The following is a 26,593-nucleotide window of genomic DNA, read 5'->3' as shown; positions in this document are numbered from 1 at the left end:
CAAGAACAAGTATAACAAATTTAGAAATATTTAGTTTATTTTCTTCTTGAATACATAGAAAATATCTTAAAGCTTTTACCACGAGTATCTTTTCTCCTAAGAAGTTTTGTACTTGAAAATTCTGGAATGACAGACTCAGGATGTCATTCACGATGTCAAGACATCTGATCTGTTATTAATGTAGCAGAGGCAAAACAGAAAGATCTCTCATTTTTTATTACCCCTAAGAAGGAGTCAATGAGAACTGGGATCATATATGTTCAGTCAACATAACCAGATTGTAAATTTCACATGGTTCTTTAAGGGAACAACTAACACTTCTAATCCCGATGTTATACATGATGTCATAACATCCACGACTGAACAAACAACACAATGCAGAAGATAAATAACACAGTCAATTGTTAACCTAGCTCGGTCTAACTACCTACTCTGGGGCTACCAAGCCAGGAAGAAGATTTCACTATCAGTAGTACTATTTTATGTAAACAACCTTTGGTTTACCTAGTCACTACCCAATGCAACCTTTATCTCAGACATTCATCCAAGACAAGAGAATCTCTGCTCACTCGCTAGTGATACCTAACTGTTACAACCCTGCAACAGGTATTTACACAATGAACAATAACTTGATCTTGCTTCACAGCTCCAATCAAGAAAACAATACTTAACTCTTACCTACAAGTTTCGAGTGGGAACAATCACTTCTCTTACCTACAGGTTTCGAGAAGGACAAGGCAGCCATCCCACAACCTGGGTGGTCTACCTATAGAAACCCTAATGACTACATCTTTTCCAAACAAGGTTTTCTATATAAAACTAGGTTACAAACGTTTCTATTTATAACCTATTCCCAATTGGACTTGGGCTTACAAATCGCAACACTCCTTGCTGTTACAAATCTGCAGAAATCTTCTGCTAGAATTAAGGTCTTTTAATCATGAGTTTCCTAATCTATCTCCTAAATTAGAAACTGTTGAATCTTCAATATTTTGATCTGATTCTTCCTGAATCTTCAATATTCTGATCTGATTCTTCAAATACTCTTTTGACCTTTAATTATGCGCCACATTGGATTACAAAATATTCCACGAATATTCTGTATCTGTTGAGTAACAAACTGAATCTTTCTTCCAGTTCTGCAGGCGCGATGTCATGAATAGATGTCATGACATTCCATATAACATCTTGCTTGTACCTGTTTTGTTCTTTTATATTTACAAGATTTACACATTTATTATATTTTGCTGCTATTGTGTTTTAGCCAAACATAGATGCCAATCAGCCAATAAAAGCACTAACAATACTGATTATAAAAATATTCTCCAATAGTTTTAAGAACTCTCCAATAATGAGAAATACATAAATCTTCATCTTTCTTGGCATCATAAATTGCCATGTTCTATGTCACACTGTCCCATCGAAAGACGCATGTAAAAAAAAGTGGGACCTCAAATGTTAGCTCGGAAAGACCATTATGTATATTCACCTTAAGGGAGATCATGGCTGCCAAGATCATCGTTTGATGATTTACAATGCATGTTAATATCGGTTCCAAGATCATTTGAAACATGCACTGTTGTTTTTGTGGGACTCCATTCAACTTGTTGACCCTGAGTTAGGGCTAAAGTTGAAATAATCATCAATAAGATGCTAAGTAAATGTTTAAGAGAAAACGAACCAAATAATTTTCACTCTCCAGTCTCCACCATTATGTAAATGAGTTTAAGTTTATATTTAAATACTGGATTTTGTGACATCAATTTTCCTATAAAAGTGATATTAAAAGTTTCATTTCATCAATAGTTTAAGTTGTTCTTATTTAAAAATTACTTTTATTGTTTTATCTGGTAATATTTTAGAGTAACATATTAATCACCTAGGCTATAAAGTGATACTAAAATATGGTATTTGTAACACCCCATACATATACGTCTAGAATAATATGTAGTGATTTTATAAATAGTACAAAGAAACATTCATAAGCTGGAAAAGACAAGAAATAAAATTGTATACAGATCAACTCTAATTTTAAAGTGTATACAATTAGCTTGTCTATAACAATGCACAACGAAAAGATAAGGTCTGATGAGGTCTTTCTGCCATCAACTCGTCCACAGTCTTCAATGCAAACCATCTAGTAATTCTTCTACTTCCAACCTGTTCCTGGAATATATCACGAGGATTGGGGTGAGATTATTAAATCTCAGTGAGTTCCCCTATCTTATGGGTTCACTCGGTTCTACAAGGTACATGCAATCAAACAGATCCACCGTGGATATGGGGTTTTTCTCACGGCTGGGTATAAACACAACAAAAGATACAATCCATATTGGAAGTCCCTTGACTAACCAACGGGATCAACAAAAAAAACAAACAAAACATTTCCATGGATTACGACTTATGGCGGCCCATGCTGCTTACCCCAGGAAAGTCTTACGCGCTGCACTGTTTATCCCAGATAATTTTTACACACCAATACTACGTGACGAACCATGCTGCTTACCCCAGGCAAGTCTTATTTATGGCACTGCTTATCCCATATAAGTATTACTCGTCATGTAACACATATAAGCCTAGAACCATTCCGTAAACAAAACGCCACACATCCAAACACAAGCAAGTATGCAGACCCGTACTCGTGTACAAGGAATCCAGAAGTTCTACCGATCTACTAGGCCATATGACAACACCCTTGATGGGTTATCCCTTGTTCCTGAACATCAAAAAACTTGCACATACACACCACAAGATAAATCATATCATTCCTATATAGAATTCCATTTGTGGTGAGTTTTCCCGAAGTGACCTTGCCTACATGGTGTCACAACCCCATCAGTCATCTATACACAAATGTGTTAACTACTAGTGCAAAAATGCCATTACGACTACACAAGCCCATCAGGAAAAATCCTAGTGATATTGCCTATGTGGCATCACTAGAGGTGAGTTTACCAAGAAGTGCATCCTACATGGTACCACTACCTCACCATACCAAGCACGCCGATGTGTTAACGGCAAATGGAGTAACTCCCTATGAGACCTCCACAAGCACATCACAATGGTAGCCCAGGTGTATAAAATATACCGAGAACATAGATGTGTTAACGGGGAGTGGGATACGCCCTTTATGGCCCTCACAAGCACATCACAACGGTATAAGTGTCACACAGACTATGTCATATTGTGGTTTACTACCTAGTAGCTTAGGCCCACTTTGATTCAAGCATACTGCAATTACATCAAGCGCACAACATCAAGCCACACATGTAAACATCTCCAAACGTTCAACTAGAATGAAGGAGAATAAAACAATCAATAGATCATATAACAACATTTATCATCATAATGCATTTCCACGTAACACATATATTAAGCATGCATATTCACACATATGACACAAGTGATCATACTTGGTGTAACAAATTCTATAAAATAATTTATAAGTCTCAGAGGACTGGGAAGGATGTTATGTTCCTTCTACGGAACCGAACTACTCCCGGGGGGATCAACCATACAAATTTTCCATCGTAACAATACCATAATCGGGTTCGAATGTGTCACAAAAATGACAATTTGGTACTAAAGGTAATTTTCCTAGATAGTAAATCCTACTAGCATTCCAACGATATAAACTTCGCGTCAATCGGACATACATAACAGAAGTTATGAATTTCCGAAGTTTTGTAATTTTCCCCTCCTGACTCAGTGTAACAGGTTACGCCAAAATGCGTAACCGGTTACGGGCACGAAAATAGCCTAGAAATGCATTTTTTCAGAAGTGTAATGGGTTACAGTAATGGGTTATACTGTAACAGAAGCAATTTTCTGTATTTTAATGGTTCTAAATCCATTCCTACCCTAATTTAAACCAATCTAACTTGCAATGTTACTCTAGCACATGTATACGCACCTCTATAGTAGATTTTAATCGAAAAGAGCATACATTATCGAATTGTAACACCAATATCTCAATCAATTTCAATCCAAATGCTTTCAACATGTAATCACAATCCAATGCATATATAATCATTAAGGGAACACATTTTCATCGTTGATTAAGCATGCAAACATGTTATCTCTCCCAAAATCTCCAACATGCATTTTCCCCATTCTTACCAAAGTTCCTATCTATGGAACTCACCTTGCATCCATAGAGGTTTGGAAGATGAACATGCTTCCCTTGAGCTCCTACCATGACCAAAGTTCCACCTCCAAGTCCATTAAACATGTATTCCTCATTAACCCATTTCAGCATGAATCATCAACTTCAAACGTGTTTTTTCTCCTTCAATAAAGAACTTATGGCCACGAATTAATATATCAAATCTAAGGGAATTTCGTGTAGATTTCAGAACTTCAAGAATTTAATAAATCGGAGCTATGAGTAAAAATTTATGACGTGATTTGTAAAAGTTATTCTTGGAGTACGAAAATGGAGATGATGATGATGATGATGATGACGATGATAAACATGAATTTCTCGGTCTTTTCTCTCTCTACTCTACTTATCAAAATTTTGATTTTGTAAAGTCCATCCACCAAACAAGGCCTTAAAATACATACAACTTGTTTTAAGGTCCAAAACGCCCTTCAACTAAACCAATATTACTAGTTTGCCATCTTGTCCAATTTCAACAAGTCACTTTTATTCCAACTATTCCACGAACTCCCTTTTTAATCATTCTTAGTTTATAGATATACATGGTATTCATTTAATCGGAACAAGACCAGTGTGTCCTTTAATCACCATTTAATCAAATTAATTGATACTTACCAGTATCGAAGAATGAGGGTATTATAGTATTCAACATGAAGGATTTTGAGAGAAAAAATACTTGGCAATCTTTTAAAGTTTGGATCGGTGATCAATCCGATTAAGATATTGAGTTATTGGGTCACTGATTAGATCAATGGATCACTCGTCAGACCACATAATTATTGATTCAATATATAAAAAATTAAAATTTTTAATTGACATAAAATCATGATTTTAAAATCTTTAAAATAAACTTTAATAAAAATTTAAACAAATTGTCAATACAATGCCAAAATCAAACTCAAGAACTTAAAAAAAAAAACGAATAATCAAATTTATATAAAGGAAATATAAATTCTTTTTTAATAAGCGGTAACACAAAATTAAAACAATATAATCATCGTTTCATATCCAAAAGTCTTAACATCAAATAAAAACAAAGTAATGAATCATAAACCTTTAACAAAATCGTCAAAATCAAACGACAAATGTTGAATACAAAGTAAAAATGTAATATTATAATTGAATAACTATAACAATAATGCAAATAAAAATAGCAAATTCAACAATAACAAAGAAATTAAATAACAAGAAATAATCATTTAATAAGGAAGTAAATTGATTATGAGAGTGAAGATTTTGATGTAATTAATGGATGAGGAGATGTTGTTTCAATTTATATTTTTTTCTTCATTTTTTACAAAATGTATCATTAAAAAAAATTGCAACATATCGGTTCAAATAAATCCATTGATTCACTGGTTTGACGGTTGAACTGACCTAATCACACAAATTTCCATCAGATCAATTGCATAATCGGTCTTTTAAATTTTTCAACCCACTATAACCATCGATTCACGGTCTCATTAGTCCGATCGGACAGGCCGGCCTAAATTTTAAAACACGGCCACTAAGAGTCCCAAACATTATTTTGCTTGAGTAGCCATGATGAATGGTTCGATCATATAAGTTGCCTTGTCAAGGTCAACCTGTGTGAATTCTAACTCATCTGTTTACACATTAATGTTATTGTCAACCCACTTGCATTTAAATAAAGGAAATTTGAATAAAACATAATCAATCTCCTAAATGACCCCAAAGTACGCTGTAGACGCCACTATAAAATTCTTATCTTCTGAAATAGAGAAATACATGGATTCGGCGTCAACCATAACCTCGCTATTTTGCATCGTACTATGATCAACTTTTGATTTTGTATAAAAGGAAAAGTAAGTAATGTCGTATGCAGTCCAAGTTACTACATTAAATTTTGGCAAGTATGACATCCATTTAATTGTCTCATATGCAATATCATCAATAGAAATCCTTTCATCAATCCAATTTATGAAATTCCTGTTATGCTATTTAAACAACCACTTGTCATTCATTCGAGGATATTTTTTCTTGATAAGTCTTTTGTGAGTAGATAAGTAAGGTTTAGCTTTGTCAACATTATTCAATATATACAAATGTGCTCGAAGAACTATATCACGAGGCATTAAATTAACATTTAAACTTTGAGTACCTCTACTTCCATATCTATAAGGAGGAAGAGACTTTAGAATTCCTATAAACTTTGCTTCCGACAAATAGTTTGAACATAACTCAACAACTTCTTCTGTGATGTATCTTTCATCGATCGAAGCTTATGGTTGATGGTGATGCTTCTTCGTATATCCTATAAAGATCTTCATGTATCGCTCTATTGGATACAACCTTGAATAAAATGGATCATAAAATTTGATTTCTCTGACTAGATGAATAATTAAGTGAACCATAATGTCAAAAAATTATAGAGGGAAATACATATCCTGACACAAGATTATTGCAGTCTCATCTTCTAATTCATCTAGTTTTTTGAAATCAAGAAATTTATCACATATAGCATTGAAGAATAAACACATGTTACTCTTACATTTTTTGTAGGATGCCACATATACCCACTGGTAGAAGTTGTTGCATCAAGACATGACAATCATGATATTTTAAGTCAATTAACTTGAGATATTTCATTGATACAAGTTTCTTGATGTTCGATAAGTAATCTTGCATAACTTTGATACCATGCAAACACTCACATAAAATTTTATTTTCCTTTTTAGATAAAATGTAACATGCGAGAGGCAAATAAGTTCCTTTTCCTCTTTCTTCTGGAGCTAACTGTTTTCGTATACCCATCTCCACCATATCTAGACGAGAATTCTTACTATCTTTAGTCTTGTCTAGAATATTTATAAGTCTTCCAATCAAACTATCACACATATTTTTCTCCACATGCATCACATCAAGATAATGCCTTACATCGAGGCTAGACTAATGTGGAAGATCAAAGAACACCGATCTCTTTTTCTAAACATTTCTCTCAATGGGGGATTTTTTAGTTTTTCCAAAGACAATAGTAAGGTGTTCTTTTCGTTGATAAACTTCATCCTTAGTTAAAGGTTTAGGAGCGATATTAATTTTCTGCTCTCCATTAAAAGCCATATGTAATCTATGATAAGGATGCTTGGATTTTAGAAAAAAATTATGCCCAAGGTAAACTATATTTTTTCCAAACTGAAGTTGGTGAAAATAGGTATTAGACTCGCGTATAGGACACACTTTATGTCCCTTGACATTGTATCTGGCCAAATTACCACATGCAGGAAATTTATTGATTGTACAAAATTACATGACACACATCTTAAACCTTCCCCCTGAATACACATCATTAACATCAATGCCTTCCTCCCACAAAAGTCTTAAATATTCAACTATTGGACTTAGATAAACATCCATATTATTTTCAGGTTGTTTTGGTCTAGAAATAGCCATAGATAACAAGATATACTTGCGCTTCATGTACAACCAAGGTGATAGGTTGTAAATCATGAGAAGAATAAGCCATGAAGTATGGTTAGTATTCATATTACCAAATGGATTCATTCCATCTGTGACAAGCCCAAGCCTAAAGTTTCTTGGCTTAAGGACAAAATCCGGAAACAACAAATCAATTTTCTTCAATTGCAAAGAATCAACTACATGGAAAATGTTTCTATCACATTTTCTTTTCTTTTTTTTAGAACCAAACAATATATTAATTCAAAAAACCAATACAAAACAAGGCAATCCCTTAGGATTCAGCCAACAAAAAAATCCTAGGTCATTAGATTTGCAATGTGTAATCTAATTTTCCTATTCCATCTAATATTCTTTGCGTCATTCGCATTAGCAAAAAGTATCTTGAACCTTAGAATTATTGGCAAGTACCATAATACTTAGCAGGAGGACGCTTCTTGTTCACCATATTCCGGACATTGATCCAATTTTTCATACTCTTTCCTGTATAATATGTAATCATTACACCATGCATGCATTTTGATATACTCCAAAGCCATTGGACACAATTTTTTTTTGGCCTCATAACAACGATCTAGCAAATTGGCATCTTCTGGTAGCATTTGTTTCAGCAAATCAAGCAATTTCGTGAAACATTTTTCCCTCCACCCACCTTTTGTCTTCAGATTAAACAATTTCAACACCGCAGACAACCGTGTAAAACTTATGGACCCCTTATATAAAGGCATATCCTTATCACTACATAAAGTATGATAAATATGGGTTTTTCTAAAAGAAGATTCTCCAATATCACAAATCATATCTTCTAATCGATCATCCATATCTTCATCAACTTCATGTCTTTGTAACATTACATTTTGATTTTTATCCACTTTACCCTGCCACATCCACATTGTATAATTTTGACAAGATATTTATTTCTTTGAATATTTATTGATTTCCCGCAATTAACCCAAGGACAGCAAAATAAACCATTATTGTTGGGAAGATTTTGTTCTACATATTCAAGGAATTCAAGAACTTGTTTCTCATACACCAGACCTAATCTATCAGCTTTCATCCAACTATGATCCATAAGAAATTCTAAAATTTATATCAAAAATTTGTAGAATCATTTAACAATATAACAACACAATAAGTTATAAAACAATCTCCATATCACTCAATCCCAACAACATAAAAACAATCTCAATATCACTCAATCACAACAGCACTAATGTTACACACAACATACTAATATGGTTATATGCTACATACATATATATAACAAAAATCTCACATATATTCAACCTACATTCACACAACATACTAGAGATCCATAAACCACTACTTCGGGGGCTGCGGGGGATTGGACCGTGGTTCTCCCTACCAAGTCCAGCGTCAATCACCACTGGACCAACTAACAATTGGTTTGGAGGGTTTTTTTTAAAAAAGTCACAAATTATTCTTAAAAAAGTGCCCTATTCCCTGTTGCACTTTAAATATACTTTATTTTTCAGTTTCCGAAGTTTTTTCCATAAAAAATGCAAGTCTAATTTTTCATTCAATATTTTAAAATATTTATTGTATAAATAAAAGTTATTATAAAAAAGGAAGAAAAGAATGAAAGCTTTCTTCTTTCGATGTTCTCTCTCGATCGTTGGTGTCTCTCCCCTCAGCGATCTCTTATCGTTTGTCTTGCTCGCAGGTCTCTCTCTTCAGACTTGTCTTGCTGATTGGTCTCTTCCATGATCTATTGTTTCTTTCATTGGTCTCTCTCTGTTTTTTCATTCAACTCTCTTTTGGTAAGTTTCAAATTTCCATTCTCTCTTGCCTTTCTCATTCATAAGTTCAGCTCTTTTAGTATGTTGTTATTACTAATTAATAAATATATAGTATTACAATAGAGACTGATTTACTCAACTAATTTATCCGGTTTAGTTCTATTTAGTCATGCGGTTCGATCAGTGACTCAATAGTTCAACCAATAAACCAGTAATTCAATACCTTCATCGGTTTGATGACCGATCCGATTTTTAAAATACTGAAATTTTATTTTAAAAGGTGACAATTTAGTTTTTTTTTTTTTTACCTTTGTGACATTAGTGTAAAAAATTTGGTTTTTATCGCCAATTTTTTTCTTTTAACTCACTAGAAAAATTATTCCGTAAAAAAATTAAGTAGTAAGAAGTTAAATGTCAAAGATCCTACGTGTCTAGAGTTGGAACCACCAACTGCGAAGTGCAAAAGTGTAAACAAAACACCATCGGATAATAACTACCCAAAAACCAGTGGCCACAATGTACCCTATGTCATCAGACATCATTAACAACAACAACAACAACTAACTAAGCTGTTACTACTTGTTCTTCTTCACACTCCATTCACTCAATGATCACTACATGCAGAGCTTCTTCTTCTTCTTATTCTTATTCAACCGCCAACCCACTTTCTTTCCGTTCTTCCCTACATTCTAAACCAGCATACCTCTCACTGAGCCACCTCTTTTTCCCTCGAATTTTTCACAAGGGAATTGCTCTCTCCTCATCAACACAGTTCAAACCCCGAAGCCATTTGGATGGTAAAGAAGGATATTTCAATAATGGGCTAGAAGAAGATGGTGACCGTGAAGTTCACTGTGAGCTTCAAGTGGTTTCTTGGAGGGAACGGAGAGTTAAGGCTGAGATTTCTATCAATGCTGATATTGATTCTGTTTGGAATGCTCTCACTGATTATGAACACCTCGCTGATTTCATACCAAATCTTGTTTGGAGGTAATCTGTCAAGGCCTGTGTTGGATTTTCTTATTTTAGTACATCTGTTCTGTCTGTGAGAGTTTATGAAGCAATTTTCAGATTATTTTCATAAGCTCTCAGTTTTTATAGCTATTATGAAAATAGTTTAACTTTGGTTATAGAAATCATCTAGAAGCATTTATGGTGTAGGCGCTTAATTAACATGTTAATCCAAACATGGCCCAATTCAACATATCTCCATTATAACTTCAATACAAAATCCAATCATGCAATATATGAATAATAGTAAGAGTTGTTTCAAGTTTTTGGAGCTCATGTATAGGTTAGCCCAATGCAGTTTAACCATGTCAAAACAAATAGAGGTCCCTATTTTACCGTGACAAAATTTTAAGAGATCCTATTTAACCACGGATTAACTGTGACAAATTTTAGGCCTTATTTGCATGCCCTCATAGACATCCTGATAATACTAGTGTTGTTTTGTTGTTAGTGGGCGTATTCCCTGCCCATTTCCAGGAAGGATATGGTTAGAGCAAAGAGGATTTCAAAGGGCAATGTATTGGCACATCGAAGCTCGTGTTGTCTTGGATCTTCAAGAATTTCTCAATTCTGTAAGCGTTCTTAAACCTTTTGTGTTATTCATTTTCTTCATTGATTTTGTTACTGCATAGAGCATAATAGTAGCAATCAGTTCTATGTGTGACTGAGATTTAATGCTCTAGGAATGGGATCGAGAACTTCATTTTTCCATGGTTGATGGAGATTTTAAGAAGTTTGAGGGAAAATGGTCTGTAAAATCAGGAACAAGGTAGAACCTATACATCTGAAAGTTAATAAGCAACCTTGCGTGATATAAAGAAATTATATTTTTGATTTTATATCCATCATTTCCATTTTTCGCAGATCATCATCGACTAATTTATCTTATGAGGTTAATGTGATACCAAGATTCAACTTCCCAGCTATTTTCTTAGAAAGGATTATCAGATCAGATCTTCCTGTGAATCTCCGAGCCTTAGCCTATAGAGTTGAAAGGACTCTTTTGGGAAACCAGAAACTTCCTCTACCTGAAGATGACTTGCACAAAGCTTTGGCTATTAATGGATCTTCTGTCAAAAAGATAAATGGTTCTTTGTGTGAAAGCAACAAATTGACTGCTGGAGAAGATAAAGGTTTGGACACTTCAATTTCCGGTTCATTGCCTACATCTTCGAGTGAGTTAAACAGCAATTGGGGTATTTTTGGAAAAGTTTGTAGCCTTGACAAGCCTTGTGTAGTGGACGAAGTTCATCTCCGCAGATTTGATGGACTTTTGGTAACTTACTAAATTGTTATTAGATGGCTTTAATTCTTAAAATGAGCTATGCTCAAAGTTACTGATAAAAAAGCTTTTCATGTGAAGGAAAATGGAGGTGTTCATCGATGTGTTTTTGCAAGTATAACAGTTAAAGCTCCTGTTTGTGATGTATGGAATGTTATGTCTTCCTATGAGACGCTTCCTGAGTAAGTAATGTGTGTTTCCTTTTTACACTAGAGGTATTGAAAAGCATGCCGTAAAATATTTCTAGGTCTTGTTTTTCACTTTCCCGAATTAACTCCGAGGAAAAAAAAATGTTTTGTTGCAGGGTAGTTCCAAATTTAGCAATCAGTAAGATTTTATCACGAGATAACAATAAAGTCCGTATTCTTCAGGTATGGAGCAATCTTAACTAAGCAGAGTTAAAACGAGAGACTCTTAATTCTTAACCATATATTTTCTGGCCACTTTATTTGTATCTATTCTTTTCATAAAAATACCGATATATATCTCTGCACAAAAACTGATACAAACACAGAAGTTTATGTGATTGATGTAGTTTTTAGATTAAACTAACTTGCAGGAAGGATGCAAGGGTCTGCTTTATATGGTGCTTCACGCCCGCGTTGTGTTAGATTTGTGTGAACAGCTAGAACAAGAGATTAGTTTTGAACAGGTTGAAGGTGACTTTGACTCCTTCCAAGGAAAATGGACTTTTGAGCAACTAGGAAATCATCACACACTTCTAAAGTACTCTGTGGAGTCAAAAATGCGCAAAGATACTTTCCTTTCTGAAGCTATCATGGAAGAGGTTTGTCTATTTGTTTGATTTGGTTGATCTATATCAATTTCGAATTGTTTTCGACGCATGTACTGCTTGAAGATGTAGGCAAAACATTCTGAAAAAAAAATCTGCATTTTAGATACTCATTAAACCCTTGATTGGCTGAAATGTATTTGTTTCTTTGTTTCAGGTCATTTATGAAGATCTGCCATCAAACTTGTGTGCTATACGAGACTACGTTGAGAACCAGAAAGCATCTCAATCATCGGAAGTTTGTGAGCAGCATGCAAATTCCGGACAACAAAATATTGCATCTGCCTCTGAAGATGATAACAGCTCTAGTTCAGCTGATGATTTTTCTGATTGTAATGTTCAATGCTCGTCTAATCAAAGGTCAAGAGTTCCAGGGTTACAGAGGGATATTGAAATCCTAAAATCTGAACTACTGAAATTCGTAGCTGAACATGGACAGGAAGGGTTTATGCCAATGCGAAAGCAGCTTCGGTTGCACGGAAGAGTGGATATTGAGAAGGCTATAACTCGCATGGGTGGATTCAGAAAGATTGCAACCATGATGAACCTCGCTCTAGCTTACAAAAACCGCAAACCAAAGGGTTATTGGGATAATCTTGAAAATTTGCAGGAAGAGGTACTCACTTGCCATATAAACAAGCATAACATTGTTTACAGGTTCTATCAGAACATAATTCATTTCTTCATGCAGATAAGTAAATTTCAAAGAAGCTGGGGAATGGACCCGTCATTTATGCCTAGTAGAAAGTCGTTTGAACGCGTAGGTAGGTTGAGATAATCCTTTTTCTCAACTTTAACTGTATTGTTTGCATTGCTCGTATTACATGATGGAATTCACTCCTCGCAGGCCGATTTGATATTGCACGAGCGCTAGAAAAGTGGGGTGGACTTCATGAGGTATCGCGCCTTTTGTCCCTTAAGGCGAGGAGGAAAAGAAGCAGTCAGGACAACCTTGCCAAGGATAAGGAAAATGATCAAATGGAATCACCTGTAGATAGAGAGATCAATACAGCATCTCGACCCTATATTTCTCAAGACACACACAAGTGGCATACAGAACTTAAACAGTTGGACATAAATTGGGTTGAGTAAAGAGAGAGTATCAATGTTATGCATATATTGGCTTAAGTACCGCCATTTGTTGATAGTAACATGATTTTCCAACACTAGGTTTACTTTTTTTCTTTCTTGGTTTTCTTCGTGTCCTTTCTATTCAACATTTTAGATCCAGATGATAATTTCATATTGAACAAAAGTATAGAATTACCATGATACAATTTTTTTCCTTAAAATGAGAAACAATAAATTATAACTAACTCTAACTGAATAACAACTAACATTATTTTGTTCCTAAAAACACTTAAAACATTTATTCTTCTATTATCCCGTGATAATTGACGAGAGATCCTCTATAATTGTGAAACTAAACAAGAAAAGGAGTTATGATTGCGAAGAAGGTTGAATGGAATTGAGTTTGATGTAGAAGGTTCTAGAATCAGAGATACCATCCCATGAGTTAGAACCAGAGTGAGAAGGGAAAGTGCGAGCATAACCTAGATGATTCCCGCAGTTGCGGCAGAGGAGTTTCGTTGCTGTTGCTGTGCGTTGGAAATTGAAAAATGAAATCCACGAGAATGAGAATTGTTGAATGTGAGTGAATCTGGTTTCGTCAACAGAGAAGAATGAAATGAGAGATCTCTTCCTCTTCTTCTTAATTGATTTTCCATAATTTGAATTGACGAGAGATGTTGTGTTGCGGTTGCTGGAGTTCAAGTTCAGTTCATAACCACACGAACCACAGCTGCATTGGCATCGCCACACTCAAATTGAAAAATCAAAACGAACACACATACATGCATATATACTAGTGCATAGAAAGAGAGAAGACCTGTAATTGACATCTCTGATGAAGGAAGAGAGGTGAAGTGGTTGGTGAGATTGGTATGATGATGATAACTTAGGCATCTCTTCTTCTTCATAGGCAATCATCTTTTCTTCTATGCTGCTACAATTTTACTAACCTGAAGTCAGAGAGAAAAATAAATAAGTGAGTAGTTTATAATGGAGAACAAGAACAATGGACCCCACTAGTACTAGCTAATAACGGTAACCATAGAAGAAAGACAAATAATAGTCATTTTTTAATACGTGCCAAAATGTAGAATTGGAAAACGCAAATTGGTTTAAAAAATCATATTCCGCAGCCGGGAATCGAACCCGGAATTCAACTTAGAATTTGCCTAATGTGCTACTGCGGATTCCTTGTGTAATTCGTGTAAACTAAATATTATATATACCAATTATTAATATTTTAAAATTTTAGAATTCGTATTTGTTTTTTAATATGTGATCTTTACAATTTTTTTTTTTTTACATATACCAGTTATTAATATTACCAATTTGTCTAGGATAATGTATTAAAATTTACATATTTGATATATTACTATTTTTCTTAATATGTCTAAAATTTGTCATCTGATCTTATATATAGGATAATGTAGTCATTTTGATTTTTTATGAGCATCTTCAATTTTTTTTGATATATATATATATATATATAACCTTTATTTGCATATTTTGTTGCTCAAAAAATTTTAATATATAAAAAAACTATATAATATTTAAAATATGGAATAGAAAATAAATACTTTACAAGAAAAAAATATTGATATCGAAATTATTGTTAATGATTATTTTATAAAAATTACAATTAATATTATTATGAAAACATATTGATATCTAAATTATTGTTAAAAGATTATTGTATAGAAATTACAATCAATAAATATTATTAAATACAAATTATAAGTTTTTATATTTGCACCTTCATAATATGAATCATCATGCTATATATATACTCTTACTTTTTTATGATTTATAAGTTCTTACTAATGTAATTACATAAATTCACTTTTAAATCTACATATTATAAATCTACAATATTTCATTCTCCTTTTTCCTATTGGTATATTTCATTCTCCTTAAATTTGGAAAAACATATTTTCTCATATATATGATACCCAACTTGATAGTCTTCAATTAGAATTAAAAAGAAGTTTATGATGCATGAGATATGTGGCATAAGACATTTCTAAATAAAATTACAATTAGAAAGTATATGATGTTTCTGAATATTTTTTGTTTGGAATTGGTGGCTTACACACAATTTAATTCTTCAATTCTAGGATGTTCTTGAGATCCCAATTAAATATTGCACATTTCTGATAATGAGATTTAAGATATAATCTTGTACAGATGGTACATAAATCCATTATTACCAACAAACAAAATTTAATTCTTCCATGTTTATATTTATATTTAATTTGTGCTGTACGTATTTTAGAACTAAAGTACTCTTAAAATTAATTTGATATGTATTTTTAAGAAAAATATAATAAAATTTTATAGAATAAACTTATTAAACACCTATGTGACAATGTGTTGTAAAATTGCAACGCATGAAATTGTCCTGTTGCAAGACACTTGAGGAAATTAATGTGTCAAAAATAGTGATAAGTTGATAACTCAACACAAATATGGAAAAAAGGAGCACATTTGACTAGAGACCAAAATGAATGATAGAAATAAGATTTAGATAAATTTAAATAATTTATATTCTACCAATGATTATTTTGACATGGCGTGACTGCAATTTGCAAGTAAGCTTGAAATCAATGAAAAATGCAGAACCCCGGCATTCATCATTGTTGTATAACAAGACATTATCTATACATACTAGTCAGAGACCCGTGCTTCCGCACGGGTGAATTTATTTTAATATTGACGAAATAATTTTTTTAGATATACATATGAAAAACTCATATTTATTAGAAAAATACAATGAAAAATTATGAAATCAAAATATTATAACAAAAAACAATTTGATATATGATGTATTTAGATACACATGGTAAAATAAACAATTATTAGATAAACTAAATCGTATTAAATAATTTAAAAAAAACTTGTGACATGGAAAAAGAAGAAAAAAATTGACATTTGAAAATAATGGTAATAATTTGATAGTGACACGTAAGATAAAAAATTAGTTGTGTGAATAACTATGTAGTATTATTCTCTTTGATAAAGTTCATTTTTAATTTTATTGAAATTAAAAAATAGATTAATTGGTATTTTTAGTGATAATAAACAAATAGAATAGATAAAATATGTTCTAAATACAAAAAAAAATCAATATATTTGGTGAGATGATGAACAATGGTACATCATCTAAAATACATAATCTTAAATGGATATTGGTCTTATGATAATTATAGGATTCCATTTGTAAAGAAAGCATGAATTTTTATAGGATTTATCTAACATTACAAATATTTACGAATATTACTAATAATTATAAATATTTATAAATATTTTGTTGATCAAAATAAAAAATGTATAATGATGAAAGTGACCCGTAAAAATAGCAAATTTGAGTGATTCTAATTTTCTCATTCATTTCATTATTTTTATCATATATATTTTATTGTATTAAATAATCATAAAAAAAAAAGAATCGTGTTGATAGTGGCCCGTCATAAAAATAAGAATATTACCTCTCAAGTTAAAACAATATTAAAATAAAATAAATATTGCGTTGATAGTGACCCGTCCGATAATAAATTTTTTATTTATTAAAATTAAAAAATAAATTATTTTTTAGGGATAATAACTAAATAGAAAAAAAATTAAAATGAAAGGAAGAAGGTGTGGGATAAAATGTGAGATAAAATTGAAATTTTAATTAAGATAGAGAAAGTGTGCAATGGTCGGTTAAAATAAATTAAATATTGTGTTGATAGTGACCCGTGAGATAAATAAATATTTAGTTTTATTAAAATTAAAAAATAGATTATTAATATTTTTTGTGATAATAAGTAAATGTAGAAAAATTAAAATGAAAGTAAAAAAGTGTGGGAAAATGAAATGTGAAAGAAATTTGAAATTTGAATTAAGAGAGAGAAGATGTGTCTTGGGGAGAAAAAGAATTGAGGTTGCCAAGTGTCCAATGATGATTGAAAGCTAAAGTGAATTAGTTAATTACTAAAATATCCAAAGTGTAGTGTAAAAAAAATTTAAGAGAAGGATATTTTTGGAAGTTTGGTCAATCTTTTATTAATGGGTAGATAGTAGAAGTTACAGATACATCAGAGACCAAAAAAAATATAAGCTACCATCTCATGGGGATAAATACTAACCCCAAACAAAAAGACTCAATATTAGAGAAGCTCTCCTATTTCAGTATTCAGCACTTCCTTTGCAATGAGCAGTTAAAATGCAAAAGAGCTCTGGGATTCATACAGAGCAAGTATTGCTTTTTCTGGCTTAAACCACGAAACCCGTTACTTGGATCGTTTTAGGTAGACTAATACGCCAATGCTTGTTATAACAATAGCCCCTGCAAATATACTGGACTTGAGAGACAAAACACTAGATTTTGGTCTAGTGGCTGTACCAGGGATTGGTGTTGGTTTGACTGAATTGCTGAAATCCAAATGCAACTTTAAAGCCTGAAATACAAAAGACATTTTTTACATGAGAATGTATTGATCAAATCCAAGTGAATTATCCCATAGAAGCTAATATCGTCAAATGACAAAAGCTAGTAGAAGCAGATAACTTGACCTTCACTCCTGCAGATCTAGCATAGCTGACAGCAGCAACAAGATCGTCATCGGTTCCAAGAAAAATTCTATCACCTTCATCGTCCTCGTACTATAAAATGAGGAAAAAGTTAGTATGAAACTAAAGACATGTAACTCTTAAGGCAGAAGAATTTGCACTAGCATGAAACACACCACGATTGCAGGGAGTTCTCTGTCCTTGATAACAACTCTCTGCATGACTGCAGATACTAGCTCATCTAGATGTTCAGTACCTACAAAAAACAGCAACATAAATAACTGAGTTCTAATAAGAATCAAAGTGGGTAGAGAAGAGCATAAAATCACATAACCCATGTTCAGACTCAATGCACAAGATGTTGGAGGCAAACATACAAGACAAAAACAAACAAGATATAGACCAAGTCTTCCCAATGTTTTCCCCAAGATAGTTACCACAGTTGATTCGATGCATGCGACCATTGGGATCCTCAAATTTGAAAGGAAATGAATTTCCAAAACCCGTAGAATATTTTGATGTATCTGCTCCATCCGATGTCATGAGCCCAGAAACATCACTGCAATAAAACAACTCAGATTCAAATATCAGAAAAAAGAAGAAAAAAAAATCCCATGCTTAATATTTGTACAACCAGTGTACCTATGAGTATCAAAATCTTCTGGTGGCTCAAGAGCAAAAGCTGAGTCCCAAAATTTTTGCATAATTGTATTTGCCACATCATTAACAGCTCCAGAGCTACTCTCAACCTAGGGTACATCTTAGTAATCAGAAATTGGCATCTGTATCAATTGTTAATAAAAAAATGGTACATGACTCTTTCTACACAATATTGACTTCAATTTCAATAAAAGTGAACACCGCAAGGATTGCAAATAATGAAGATGCCAAAAGTAGGAATGTTATATGGACAGCTGAACTGATCCATTAAACACTTTTAAATCCACCGTACATAATACAGAACACTTATGTTACGCTTCATCACATTCTAACATGTCCACAAAATGCTACCTATGATTTTTATGCATCTCAAAAATGAAATTTACCAAGGAAATTGCAGCATGAGTTATTTGCAAAACATCAATGCAAGCAGCAACATATCCATCTGCAGAAACAATAATAGTCAGTGAAAAGTAAGAATTTAGAATCTGCCAGTAAACTTAGGAAAGTAAGCTCACGTCTGTCTAGCACAGGAAGATGTAAAAATTTCCCATCGTGCATCATATGCAGGGCATCAAGTATTGTTGTATCTAGTGTTGCACAATCTGGGTTTGGAGTCATTACCTATGTGAGAAAGGGGAGAACCAAGAACAAAATCAAACCAGTTCTCAATATCGACCAAAAACAAGGCAACAGAAGAAATAGTGTCTCACAATAAAACAAACAAAAATCTTTACACTTGCGTTGATTTTTAGAAAAATAAAAGGCTTATATATTTAATTGATCCCTGCAAATATACCCCTTTAGTCCTGGTAGTTTTTTTTATTTGGCTTTGATCCTTGCAAATATTTTTTATTTTGCTTTGGGTCTTTGCTCTTATGTTTTAATTTTAGCAAAATTGATTTATATTGAAATTGATCCCGGTAACATGTAGAATATTTGATTTTAGTCCTAAATCCAATAAAAATCAATTTTGCAAGGACCAAAACCAAACCAAAAAAAATATTTGCAGAGACCAAAACCAAACCAAACAAAATAACAATGACCAAAAGCAAAATAAAAAATATTTGCAAGGACCAAAACCAAATAAAAAAAATTCCACCGACAAAATATGGTATATTTGTAGAGACCAATGACATATTTAAATCAAAATAAAATATTAACCTTTTCCACTAGAGTCAATTCGGGAGAGAGATTTTGAGCCACAACACGCATTAGTATGTCCTTTGACCTGCATAAAAGATGCATACAATGACAAAGGAGCAAATTAGGAAGGATGAGGTAGAATGCCTGCATTGAGCTGGATCACGCGGAAAGGGAAAAAGATAGGAACATCAGCACTGAATAGCAATGTAACCACCAATCCACTTGACAAGATGGGATGGAAATCTATAGAACAATACTAGGCACCTACCAGAGAACAATATATTGTACAAAAAAGAGGTTTCAAAGCTCAGTCCCAATATCATTAAAGGGAAGTGTTATCTAAGAAAATTATGTCATTCCATTTAATGAGAACTCAAGTAGAATAGAGTAAAGCCTCTAAAAATGATCTTACGTGAGTATCCCTTGAATCCTGGATCCTGACAAGGATACGATAACAGCTGAATTAACACGCAACTCCTGCATCTTTTTTGCAGCTACATACACAGGATCTGCTGCTGATGCAATAGCAACCCTAGAAACATAAAGCTACAGAACTTTGTAAAACAATGATACTTGACCATATAAGCATCATGTAGCAATACATACATATACAACAAAATACAATGCGGAAATTACTTTGTATTTTCGCTGATTAGGGTTGACAAGGAAGGCTTGAATATCCGCTCTCTCAATGTTTCTAACAAAGCATTTGGAGCTGATAAAGATGGGAACAATTGAGACAGAATATTAGCATCATTAGAATATGAAGAAGAAATAAGGAGAATATACAGCACTTCTAAAAATTGATAAAGCAAGGATAGAGAAGTTGACAATATACAAAAAGACCAATAAAAGAAGTCAAATTTCATTTCAATCCATCGTGATACCAAACATGTACTGAGTGGCAACCGTGTCAAATCTAACAACACTGAAACACTTGGCAACCACTCAAATCGACTTTAAAGATAAGAAACAAAACCATTCAAACAGTTTTAAAAGTAAGAAACATAAAATATAACTGCATACCCTAAAAGGTACAGATTTAATATTAATACCTAAATGTGCTGAATTTTAATGCAACTCCCTTAATAGTATTGGATTCTCCATTCATCTTGTTATAATATTATAAAATATTTTATAATATCTCTTATACTAATTTAGAGTATATATTAGTATTAGATTTTTTATTATTATTATATGATTTTTTCTTGATTTAGGATTGAGTCTATGTATTATGTACATCTATAAACAGGACTTATTATTGAGTATTTTGTATCAAGTAAATGTCAAGCTATTATCAATTATTTTTCTCATCTTTTACCATAAATCCCACAACTTCAACATGGTATCTAGAGCCTATTTTGATCCTCCTTGAAAAGTCTAGCTACTATTCCGCTTGAGTTCATAAGAGGTTGGGATATAATAATAGGTCTCTCTTTTTCTTTTTTTGACGTTTTTCCATACATCTATTGTGTATCGAACCTTCTGATCTATGCAATCCCAAAATTTTCAACTCCAAAAACAGATCCATGCGCTCAAATGTGCTACCTCCATTGCCGGGGAAGCCCTCATGCAGCCGCCAACAGTCCTGTGTGAGAGCACGTCCTTCGGCCTTCCGGCGTGATTTTTCTGGTGTCTGATTCGGATATTTGTTAAGTTCTCGTTACCTTAGTCCCATTTAGCTCGTCTGCTCATTCTGTTTTGGTAGGGACCATCCAGCTTGTGGGTCCCACTTTTAAGAACAAGCTCCCTGTTTTGGCGTTTTCCTCAACACTCTGTGTCTTTTCTGCCTACTATATGTTGCCTTTGCTTGGACTGAGTGAGAGTAATGCTCTTCTTAAGTTGCTGATAATCTTAAGAGTAAATCACAAAATGTTAAGATTTTATTGATGGGTAACAAAAATAGGCTGCCAAATCACAAGATGTTAAGATTTTATTGATGGGTAACAAAAATGGCCTGCCAAATGTCTTGCTTGGACAACCATCTAGAGGACTTATTATTCAGTATTATAGGTTGAACCTTCACTTCGCCAGTTTCTATGAACATGCTTCAGGTCCTTGATTTTGCTACTGTTCTTTTTTTGGTTTTTTGGTGGCTTGTTGTCTTGTGTTTCTGTGATTTGATCGGTGTTGCATGTGCTCTTGGGTTGTTCTGCCACAAGTATTTTCCGCCATTGGTATTTTGTTTTGATTGAAGTTGAGCCACCATAATCCATTTCAATTAGAGTTTCAGTTGTGGGATTGAGCATGGACTTAATATTGTTTTAAGTTTGTTTTGAAGTTGTGACACTTCCAGGTTAAGGTGTCAGTAGACGAAGCGAGCACTGGCCTAACACCTTTTTTTTTGTTAGAAGTTGTGAAACCTTCATGTTTGGACTTCCGCTGCAGGAGTGAGGGCTGACAAAATGTTGTTATGGTTTGAGAAGATGTGGTGACACATTTCAATTAAGGCTTCAGATGCCAAAGTGGGCACTGGCCTAATACCAATGCTGTTTGATTTTTCTTATTGCTAAGCATGTTAACTTCTGTTAAATGGTTAAGCTTTGAGTAGTTACTTCTGTTTACTGGTTAACCGTTTGTCTATTTTGGCATCCATCCGTTGTCAAATTGGGGTTAATTTTTCTTTGAAGCCAGGGTTTTGATGATGTTAGAAAAAGATTGAAGGCTTATCTGAATCACATACCTCAGATTGTTGCCTCAATTGTTACATTTTCTCTTTTAAAAGGTATGTTTGTAACAAGCTTAAAGCTTAGTAAGCTTCAGCCTGAGGGGGAGTAATTCCATATTATAAAATATGTTATATCTCTTATATTAATTTAGAGTACCTATTAGTATCAGATTGTATACTAGTTATTATTATCATGATTTGTTTTTGGTTTAGGATTGAGCCTATGTATCAATATAAATAGGGTATGGGGTTTAGTATCGAGTCTTTTGAATAAGTAAATGTTAAGCTATTATCAATTATCAATAATATTTTTCTCTCATTTTTTACCTTAAATCCCATAACTTCAAAACGTCTATCTACTCAGCTTATTATTTGCAGATAAAACCTTTCCAGTTCATTAGATAAAAACTTCAAGTCGTCAAAGCCAAGAATGTTAAGAACTTTTTAAGAGAATCACAAATCACAATTGAGGAATGTCAATAAAAAATAATAACAAACTTAGGGAATAACTAACCAAGCGTTATTACTTAAGTTAGTAGAGGATTGACATGGTATCCACTCCTCAAACATTTTTTGATTAAAAAGATGTATACTAGAAGGAGAAAAAAAGTGCACAGTTGTAATTCTCTTCTACCTATCTTATCCTATTAACTACCAGCTTCCTTGTTTCTAATTTCAGCAGCAAGATAAATAAAGCTTGAATTTTATTGTAGAAACAGTAAAATCAACTTAAGAGTATACAAGATGACAAGTTTCATAAATTTAAAAATATATATGCTTCAGAACTCAACAGTGATACCTACTGTATAATAAACATTAAAAACACATGTCTGTATGTGGATGCAATTTACAAATTCAAATACAGTTGGTAGTTGAATACTGTAAGAAGAGCATGAGAATACTTTTAATAACTAACCAGATGCATTGCTACTCCGCTGACGTTCCGCACCTTCAACTGCAGCAGCAATGGCACTCCCTTGCTCGGCAGCCTTCTCCATCCTAGATATGGCATCATAAAGACATTTGGTAATATCCAGTATGGCAATGACTTCCCCATTTTCCACAACAGGCAGGTGCCTGAATTTCCCTAGAAGTTTAAAAAGAAATAATCAAATTGTACCTCACTTAAAGAATTACTTTAGGGCTCTATTGGGTAAACAATAGTGAGTAGCTGATAGGTTAGCTTATAGTGGATGAGTTTATATTGGATAGCTGATGGCGGGTGAATTTTATAACAAATAGCTAATAATGGATAAGCTAGTTAATTGAATATGCAGTGTTTGGTAAAATTATCGGTTGGACTAGCTTATAGATTTAAAATGACGAAAAAAAGATACATTTAATTAATTCTCTCCTCTTTTTCCCCCTCTCTTCTCTTTCTCTACCTCTCTATCTCTCTATTATCATTTCTCTCCTTGATTTATATTTTTACATTCATTAAAATTATATATATATATATATATATATATATATATATATATATATATATATATATATATATATATATATATATATATATATATATATATATATATATATATATATATAGTATAAAGGGTATTATAGTAAAAAAATACATTATTTTATTTATGTTGTTCATTGTTCATCAAATGTCGTACAGGATAAAAAGTTGTCCAGTAACTTAAAGGCTTGCCATGTACTACTATGTCCAAGACTTGTCATTTTGCAAATCAAACAGGTCCTATAAGCTACTTCCTCCGTTCCTTTTTTAAGTGTCATTTTTTTACTTTTTACACATATCTAGAAAGCTAATAAAAGTTGTTACTTTTTAAACAATGATTATCTTTTTGTCTATATTACCCAATACCCATAACTTTTTATTAATTTATTTGACTTTTTCTCTTTATACATAATAAATAACTAGGGGTAATTTAAACTAAAATACAATCAATTCTACTTTCAAATTTGAAATGACACTTAAAAAGGAAAAAAAAAATTCTAAAAAGTGACTTAAAAAGGAACGGAGGGAGGAATAAAAATAAGTAATAAGCTCATGAATAAATGATTGTTGTCAAACGGGTCCTTTTTAATTATATGAGCTTACATGCTTGCTTGTAGTGCTAGTCAAACAAACCTATAGGCTATACATCTATACAAGATGTAAACACGGAATCTAGTAGAAACACTGCCGAATTCTTGCACGATCAGGCACCATTATTCAAAGAAACAGACAGAGTAATAAATGAGCAAAGGTTGGGAAAGGAATATTGCGACAAAGAAAAAACATAATAAGGCACAGTGAATAGTTAATAGTTCAAGGGATCAACTACCAGTCTACCACCCAACATATTCTAAGTCCCAGAGATAGGCAACTGAAAGAAAATGAAGAAAGAAGTGATCATTGGATCAAGCTCAAGTCACCAATGGTTCAATAACACAAGTGACAGCAGGCTTCCCTGATAAACTCGTGACAACAACATGAATATACGACATCCTAAAATCAAATAATAACACTGATATTAACGAATGAAGCTTACCTTGGACCATCTTTTGAAGGGCTTCAATGGCCCGTGTATCTGACGTCACAAACAAAGGATTCCGAGTCATTACTTTTGACACCATTGTTTGATCCGGTCGCAAACCCTCGGCAATAACTCTAGTAGCAATATCCTAAACACAACACACACATCCTTGCATTATACATTAAAATTAAATCTCAAACTATATTATGCACTCCACTCACTCAATAAACACACATTCACACAGAAAATTCACAAACCTTGTCAGTCATGATCCCCGATAACAAAGCATTTGAATCAGTCAACAAAACAGCATCAACGCGCCGCGCTGCCATTCGCCGACACGCATCTGAAACTGATGTCCCCTCAGATATAGTGAGGGCTTTGGACAACCTAAGCTTCTTTACCGTCCTTTCTCCTCCATCAGACCTAAATCATTTCACCAACAACCACAATTATACCAAAATAATTAACTAAAACTTAATCAACAAACAATTCATCAAAATTCAAAAGCTCTAGATTGAATAAACGAATTAACAAAAACAAAAATTAAACTAAATCTGGCAATAACGATGATAATAAATTGAACAAGATTGAAATAAGGAGAAAGTGATTACTCGAAGGAAGGAGGAGAAGAAGGTTTGCTGGAAGGTTCGCTGGCGGTTCCATTTTCGATCCTTTTGGACATAGAAGGAGCCTTTTTGTGGGTCCCACTGTGCCTCCTGGTTAAATGACCGCTCATTTTTGTTTCTGAACAGAGACAGAGAGATTAGGGTTCTTCCGTTTCTGTTTCTCCTCCACCAGCTACCACCATCAACAACCTCTTTCTCCTCCCTTTTCTTCTTTCTTCTGTTACAGTTTTTTTTTTGTTACATTCTGTTAGAAATATATTAATGCATGGCATTAATTAATGATTATTTCTTTCTTTTTTTAATTATTATTATATTTCAGTCAAATTCAGATTTTCATTTTGTAAGAAATTTTTTTCTTTTTTAGAAAAATAATAATAATAAAGGTGAAGCTAAATTTTGTAACAAAATGAGTAAAGGGCAATGATTTCCATTTTGTTTTGCTTGTAAAATTGGAAATAGTTTTTGTTGTGGTTTCTTTGTGTCCAATTGTCGGGACATGGACCTCAACTTTGAGGGTGGGTTTGATTGTAATACCTTTTTGTTTTAGTAAAATATCTTTTTAATGTTTAAAATTTTTTGTTTAAATAAGTTTTTGCTTTCGGTTCAGAAGTCAAGATTTTAACAAAAATTTGATGAAATACCGGTTCAAAAGTCAAGATTTCCAGCTCAAATAAGTTTTTTCTTCCATATTAGAAGTCAAGATTAATTTTTCAAATAAGTTTTTACTTTTAACTCTGAAGACTCTGATACTCTTGGAACACTCATCTAACGTGATATCTTCTGGACTCATCATTACTTCATATCATAAGTATTTCATTAGAAGATAAGATCAAGAAATTTGCCCTATAAGAAATAGTACAACAATACAGTACACATCCCACTATGGTGAAAACATATGTTGATCAAAAGAATTTTTGTGCTCTTGTCTCCCATGATCTC

General features: G+C 33.0%; 3 protein-coding genes across 3 annotated transcripts; 1 reads left to right on the top strand and 2 right to left on the bottom strand.

Annotated features, from left to right (window-relative positions):
- Window positions 1-9,853: 9,853 nt before the first annotated feature.
- On the top strand, window positions 9,854-13,628 carry LOC131602914 (uncharacterized). Its single transcript, XM_058875139.1, has 10 exons — window positions 9,854-10,350; window positions 10,823-10,943; window positions 11,055-11,140; window positions 11,236-11,647; window positions 11,735-11,835; window positions 11,958-12,024; window positions 12,213-12,440; window positions 12,604-13,062; window positions 13,138-13,210; window positions 13,294-13,628. Exons 1-10 carry the CDS (start codon window positions 9,968-9,970, stop codon window positions 13,536-13,538), a joined length of 2,175 nt encoding a protein of 724 aa, XP_058731122.1. The 5' UTR covers window positions 9,854-9,967; the 3' UTR covers window positions 13,539-13,628.
- Window positions 13,629-13,663: 35 nt separating this feature from the next.
- LOC131602915 (uncharacterized protein At4g08330, chloroplastic-like) lies at window positions 13,664-14,473 on the bottom strand. Its single transcript, XM_058875140.1, has 2 exons — window positions 14,335-14,473; window positions 13,664-14,247 (listed from the first exon to the last, which is right to left on the bottom strand). The coding sequence occupies exons 1-2, from the start codon at window positions 14,433-14,435 to the stop codon at window positions 13,887-13,889; spliced, it is 462 nt and encodes a 153-aa protein (XP_058731123.1). The 5' UTR covers window positions 14,436-14,473; the 3' UTR covers window positions 13,664-13,886.
- Window positions 14,474-17,535: 3,062 nt separating this feature from the next.
- Window positions 17,536-25,903, bottom strand: LOC131602912 (CBS domain-containing protein CBSCBSPB3-like). The gene is made up of 14 exons (XM_058875138.1): window positions 25,640-25,903; window positions 25,283-25,451; window positions 25,041-25,173; window positions 23,459-23,629; window positions 20,511-20,589; window positions 20,287-20,406; window positions 19,893-19,959; window positions 19,247-19,352; window positions 19,115-19,173; window positions 18,711-18,817; window positions 18,506-18,627; window positions 18,245-18,324; window positions 18,072-18,161; window positions 17,536-17,956 (listed from the first exon to the last, which is right to left on the bottom strand). The coding sequence occupies exons 1-14, from the start codon at window positions 25,762-25,764 to the stop codon at window positions 17,789-17,791; spliced, it is 1,596 nt and encodes a 531-aa protein (XP_058731121.1). The 5' UTR covers window positions 25,765-25,903; the 3' UTR covers window positions 17,536-17,788.
- Window positions 25,904-26,593: the final 690 nt, after the last annotated feature.

Source organism: Vicia villosa, linkage group LG5 (genome assembly GCF_029867415.1).
Source record: "Vicia villosa cultivar HV-30 ecotype Madison, WI linkage group LG5, Vvil1.0, whole genome shotgun sequence".
Taxonomy (NCBI): domain Eukaryota; kingdom Viridiplantae; phylum Streptophyta; class Magnoliopsida; order Fabales; family Fabaceae; genus Vicia; species Vicia villosa.
This window is presented reverse-complemented; position numbering and strand designations above follow the sequence as displayed.

Coding starts and splice junctions, on each gene's coding strand:
- LOC131602914 (XM_058875139.1), top strand. CDS start 9,968: ATGATCACTACATGCAGAGCTTCTTCTTCTTCTTATTCTTATTCAACC. Junction 10,944..11,054: donor TTCAAGAATTTCTCAATTCT/GTAAGCGTTCTT, acceptor TTAATGCTCTAG/GAATGGGATCGAGAACTTCA. Junction 11,648..11,734: donor GCAGATTTGATGGACTTTTG/GTAACTTACTAA, acceptor TTTCATGTGAAG/GAAAATGGAGGTGTTCATCG.
- LOC131602915 (XM_058875140.1), bottom strand. CDS start 14,435: ATGATTGCCTATGAAGAAGAAGAGATGCCTAAGTTATCATCATCATAC. Junction 14,248..14,334: donor ATCAGAGATGTCAATTACAG/GTCTTCTCTCTT, acceptor ATGCCAATGCAG/CTGTGGTTCGTGTGGTTATG.
- LOC131602912 (XM_058875138.1), bottom strand. CDS start 25,764: ATGAGCGGTCATTTAACCAGGAGGCACAGTGGGACCCACAAAAAGGCT. Junction 18,818..19,114: donor CTCATGCTGCAATTTCCTTG/GTAAATTTCATT, acceptor GATGTACCCTAG/GTTGAGAGTAGCTCTGGAGC. Junction 17,957..18,071: donor CTAGATCTGCAGGAGTGAAG/GTCAAGTTATCT, acceptor TTTGTATTTCAG/GCTTTAAAGTTGCATTTGGA.